The sequence below is a fragment of the Babylonia areolata genome, chromosome 4 (genome assembly GCF_041734735.1).
Source record: "Babylonia areolata isolate BAREFJ2019XMU chromosome 4, ASM4173473v1, whole genome shotgun sequence".
Taxonomy (NCBI): Eukaryota; Metazoa; Mollusca; class Gastropoda; order Neogastropoda; family Buccinidae; genus Babylonia; species Babylonia areolata.
Window position 1 is genome coordinate 59021310 of NC_134879.1, and position 5827 is coordinate 59027136.

General features: G+C 54.8%; 1 protein-coding gene across 3 annotated transcripts in view; it reads left to right on the top strand.

Annotated features, from left to right (window-relative positions):
* The window catches only part of LOC143281784 (uncharacterized), a 72728-nt gene extending 70754 nt beyond the window's left edge, over positions 1–1974 (top strand). For all 3 annotated transcript variants that reach the window (XM_076587077.1, XM_076587078.1, XM_076587080.1), the window contains one exon: positions 938–1974. In XM_076587077.1, the coding sequence (XP_076443192.1) occupies positions 938–1968 (1031 nt within the window). In that variant the 3' untranslated portion in view covers positions 1969–1974. The remainder of the gene's footprint in view (positions 1–937) is intronic.
* The last annotated feature ends 3853 nt before the right edge of the window (positions 1975–5827 follow it).

Consider the following 5827-nt stretch of genomic DNA (forward strand, 5'->3'; position numbering starts at 1 on the left):
TTCCTTGCACTGTGTCTTGATGACTGTGTGTTCTTCCTTGCACTGTGTCTTGAGGGCTGTCTGTCCTTCCTTGCACTGTGTCTTGATGACTGTGTGTTCTTCCTTGCACTGTGTCTTGAGGGCTGTCTGTTCTTCCTTGCACTGTGTCTTGAGGGCTGTCTGTCCTTCCTTGCACTGTGTCTTGAGGACTGTCTGTCCTTCCTTGCACTGTGTCTTGAGGGCTGTCTGTCCTTCTTTGCACTGTGTCTTGGGGACTGTCTGTCCTTCTTTGCACTGTGTCTTGAGGGCTGTCTGTCCTTCCTTGCACTGTGTCTTGGGGACTGTCTGTCCTTCCTTGCACTGTGTCTTGGGGACTGTCTGTTCTTCCTTGCACTGTGTCTTGGGGACTGTCTGTCCTTCCTTGCACTGTGTCTTGAGGGCTGTCTGTCCTTCCTTGCACTGTGTCTTGGGGACTGTCTGTCCTTCCTTGCACTGTGTCTTGGGGACTGTCTGTTCTTCCTTGCACTGTGTCTTGGGGACTGTCTGTTCTTCCTTGCACTGTGTCTTGGGGACTGTCTGTCCTTCCTTGCACTGTGTCTTGAGGACTGTCTGTCCTTCTTTGCACTGTGTCTTGATGACTGTCTCGGCAAGTCGTGTGGATCGTGAGCTGTGCCCAGACCACTTCCATTCGTGTCTCCTCACTGTGGTGTGATCTGTGTAGGAGATGCCTAGGAGTGTTCTGAAGCATCTCATCTGTGTGGCCTGTATCATCCCCTCCATGTCAGTTGTCAAGGTGTGTGCAGGAGTTGATGTGGAGATGCCTTTGGTTAGGGGAGGGTAAAATGGGGTAAGGAGAGGACTGGGACTTGTGAACTTTCACCTTTATTGAAGTGTGTGTGTGTGTGTGTGTGTGTGTGTGTGTGTGTGTGTGTGTGTGTGTGTGTGTGTGTGTGTGCAGAGCACCAGACGTACGGCGAGGTGAACCAGCTGGGCGGGGTGTTCGTCAACGGGCGGCCTCTGCCCAACGCCATCAGACTGCGCATCGTGGAGCTGGCCCAGCTGGGGGTGCGGCCCTGTGACATCTCCCGCCAGCTGCGCGTGTCGCACGGCTGTGTCAGCAAGATCCTGGCGCGCTACAACGAGACGGGGTCCATCCTGCCCGGGGCCATCGGGGGGTCCAAGCCCAGGGTCACCACGCCCAACGTGGTCAAGCACATCAAGGCCTACAAGGAGCGGGACCCAGGCATCTTCGCCTGGGAGATCCGCGACAAGCTGCTGTCGGACGGCATCTGCGACAAGTACAACGTGCCCTCCGTCAGCTCCATCTCCCGCATCCTCCGCAACAAGATCGGCTGTGGGGCGGGGGGAGGCGGGGGTGGGGGCTCTGCCATCAACGGCAGCGCCGGGTCAGGGGGTGGAGGGGGAGGTGGAGGAGGGGGAGGGGGAAGTGGGGGGTCCAGCCCCTCCCACCACCCGGGCTCCGTGGACCCCAGCAAGGGCCCCCACCACCCCCACCACCCTCACCACCCCATGGGTGTGGGCGTGGTGACCTCTGCCCCGGGCCCCGCGCTCTACAACCAGTTCTACCCGTACTCCTGCCCCGCCGCCCCGCCCCCACACCCCCCACCCGCCATGCCCGCCCCCCTCTCCCCCTCCCAGATGATGTCCCACCACCCCCACGGCCCCCACCACCCCCACGCGGGCCCCCACCACCAGCACCCCCAGGCGCCGTCCATGCCCCCGGGGCTGCAGGGGATGATGCAGGGCAAGACGCCCCCCGGCCCCTCGCCCTGCATGATGCGGGCCTGGCCCTCCTCACACTCCGTGCACGACCTCCTCGCCTTCCGCGCGCCGCAGTCCGTGCCGCAGCCCATGCACGTGCCGCCCGAGGCCATCAGCGCCCCCCACCCCCACCCCAACGCCCACTACCCCAACATGTCCAACTACTACATGAAGCCGTCCATGTCGCCCATGTACCTCCAGAGCTGAGGGCGCTGTGTGGGTCACCAATACAGTCACGGGACACGCTTCAGGCACTGGGCCCTCGGTGCCCACAGCGGAAGGCTGGGGGCGTCTCGGGCATGTGACACAGGGAGAGAATCTCGGGCATGTGACACAGACAGTCTCGGGCATGTGACACAGACAGACACAGAGTATGAGACACACTCGGGGCATGGGCACGAACTGTGTGAGGGCATGGGGCACAGACCTGGGGGCACGTCATGGCACGTGTGGGCGTGGACCGACATTGTGGACCACAGGGACACTCCTGGCCTTCCCTGTGGAGGCCACACCCACCACCCAGGGACCCTGCCCAGGTCTTTATCACAGTGTAAAGACGTGACGTTGAAGACTGCTACCTGGGGACCTGACGGCATACCGGTAGTGATCGCATTGACCGTCTTCAGGGTTGTGGCAGTGTGCGTGTTCAGTTAACAGCGGACTGCAGACACACAAGGACGCGCTAGGCTTTTTTTTTTTTTTTTTTTTTTGAGGCCTATGGCGTGGTGGGGTGACAGGCATTAAATGGTGCAGGGACAGATGTGGGCACAGTGACACAGTGAGGGAGGCAGGCAGGCAGTGACACAGGACACAGGACCACTCAGCTGGTCAACTTAAGGCCTGCTTGGACAGCGAGTTGCGTTTTTTTTGCCAAGGTCACACATCTGCTCCTTTGGGGATATTTTTTATTAGCAGCAGATGTGCTCCTTTGGGGATATATTTTTTTAGCAGCAGATGTGGTGCAGCGCATACGGATCAGTCCGCGCACTTTGACAGGTATTTGACAGGTCTTTGAAGGTCTTTGACAGGTCTTTGACAGGTCTTTGACAGGTCTTTGAAGGTCTTTGAAGGTCTTTGACAGGTCTTTGACAGGTCTTTGACAGGTCTTTGAAGGTCTTTGACAGGTCTTTGACAGGTCTTTGAAGGTCTTTGACAGGTCTTTGACAGGTATTTGACAGGTCTTTGAAGGTATTTGACAGGTCTTTGACAGTCTTTGAAGGTCTTTGACAGGTCTTTGAAGGTCTTTGACAGGTCTTTGACAGGTCTTTGAAGGTCTTTGACAGGTCTTTGAAGGTCTTTGACAGGTCTTTGACAGGTCTTTGAAGGTCTTTGACAGGTCTTTGAAGGTCTTTGAAACTGGAACTGACGTTCTCCAGGACAAGTTTCCCCCACCCTTCATCATCGTCACCATCAACATCACCATCGTCACCATCGTCATCATTATCATCATCATCGTCACCATCAACATCACCATCGTCACCATCGTCATCATTATCATCATCATCGTCAGCATCGCCATAATCATCATCATCACCACCATCATTATCATCAGTTATCATCAATCATCATCCCCCCCCCCCCCCAATCAGTTCTCAGCTTTCCCTCCAGGTCAGCTAGCAGTGAACCACGTCCCACGTGTCACTGCCATCCCCAGTCCACTGCCAGCCCAGCTGTTGTCATGGTGACTGTCTTCACCACACACTGGTAGGGAAGGAAGGCAGCCTGACAGGTTGTCATGGTGACTGTCTTCACCACACACTGGTAGGGAAGGAAGGCAGCCTGACAGGTTGCCATGGTGACTGTCTTCACCACACACTGGTAGGGAAGGCAGCCTGACAGGTTGTCATGGTGACTGTCTTCACCACACACTGGTAGGGAAGGCAGGCTGACAGGTTGTCATGGTGACTGTCTTCATCACACACTGGTAGGGAAGGAAGGCAGCCTGACAGGTTGTCATGGTGACTGTCTTCACCACACACTGGTAGAGAAGGAAGGCAGCCTGGCAGGTTGTCATGGTGACTGTCTTCACCACACACTGGTAGGGAAGGAAGGCAGCCTGACAGGTTGTCATGGTGACTGTCTTCACCACACACTGGTAGGGAAGGAAGGCAGCCTGGCAGGTTGTCATGGTGACTGTCTTCACCACACACTGGTAGGGAAGGAAGGCAGCCTGACAGGTTGTCATGGTGACTGTCTTCACCACACACTGGTAGGGAAGGAAGGCTGACAGGTTGTCATGTAGGCTGAGAGAATTAAGGTCGGTCTGGATTCATGGTGACGACGTCTTCAGTCACTTCACTGAGTCAGACACACAGCCATGTCCTCTGTTCTGGTCACTTTGGTCTGATGGTCTGATGACGTGGTCACTTTATCTGATGACGTGGTAACTTTATCTGATGACGTGGTAACTTTATCTGATGACGTGGTCACTTTATCTGATGACATGGTCACTTTGGTCTGATGGTCTGATGACGTGGTCACTTTATCTGATGACGTGGTCACTTTATCTGATGACGTGGTCACTTTGGTCTGATGGTCTGATGACGTGGTCACACTGGTCTGATGATATGACCATAACGCTCTCATTGATGCTTGACAATGTATGTGGTGGCAATCACACACACACACACACACACACACACACACACACACACACACCGCCCTGTACTCAAAGGACAGCTGCATCCTGAAAGAACAGTCCACGCTGTGTGAGAAAGATTCAAGTTCTCAAAAAGGTCCTCCAATTAAAGGTCCCATTGGCTTTAACAGTGTCTAGGGCTCGGCACAGGAAGGCAGTGAATTCATATCCACAGTGTCCAGGGCTGGGCACAGGAAGGCAGTGAATTCATATCCACTGTGTCCAGGGCTGGGCATAGGAAGGCAGTGAATTCATATCCACTGTGTCCAGGGCTCGGCACAGGAAGGCAGTGAATTCATATCCACAGTGTCCAGGGCTGGGCATAGGAAGGCAGTGAATTCATATCCACTGTGTCCAGGGCTCGGCACAGGAAGGCAGTGAATTCATATCTACTGTGTCCAGGGCTGGGCATAGGAAGGCAGTGAATTCATATCCACTGTGTCCAGGGCTCGGCATAGGAAGGCAGTGAATTCATATCCACTGTGTCCAGGGCTCAGCATAGGAAGGCAGTGAATTCATATCCACTGTGTCTAGGGCTCGGCACAGGAAGACTTAATTCACATCCACTGTGTCTAGGGCTGGGCATAGGAAGGCATTGAATTCATGTCCACTGTGTCTTATTTCCCATGCCTTGGCACAGGGAGGCGGGGCCTGACCCTCTCAATTTGCCATTTTAACCTCCGCCCAACCAAAGTCAGGTACTCATTCACACCTGGGTGGAGTGAGGAACATCGGAGTGAAGTCTTTCCCAAGGACACAGCGCCATGCCGATACGTGGCCTCGAACCCTGATCACTGGCAAACACGGGGTCACAAGTCCAACGCTCGGCCTGCTCTGTCACGGGATGAGTAGCAGCAAAAGACGTGTATCTTTCACTGTCTCCTCGCAATAAGCCTAATTCCATACGTGAGTGAAAAAAACAACAAACAACAACAAAGAAACAGCAACCATGTCTTTGGAGAATATTCCTGAAAGTTGTGCTTTTACCTTGTCGATACGGCGCCAGAAAAAAAAAGAAGAAGAAAAAAAAGAAAGGACAGGGAAAACAACTTGACTTCAGTCCTGTCACAAGAACAAGTCAGTGTTGGGACAGCTGAGGGTCTCCTGTGCTGACGGCATGGACAGCTGAGGGTCTCCTGTGCTGACGGCATGGACAGCTGAGGGTCTCCTGTGCTGACAGCATGGACAGCAGTGGACAGCTGAGGGTCTCCTGTGCTGACGGCATGGACAGCTGAGGGTCTCCTGTGCTGACAGCATGGACAGCTGAGGGTCTCCTGTGCTGACAGCATGGACAGCAGTGGACAGCTGAGGGTCTCCTGTGCTGACAGCATGGACAGCTGAGGGTCTCCTGTGCTGACAGCATGGACAGCTGAGGGTCTCCTGTGCTGACGGCATGGACAGCTAAGGGTCTCAAGGGGGGAAGTTTGA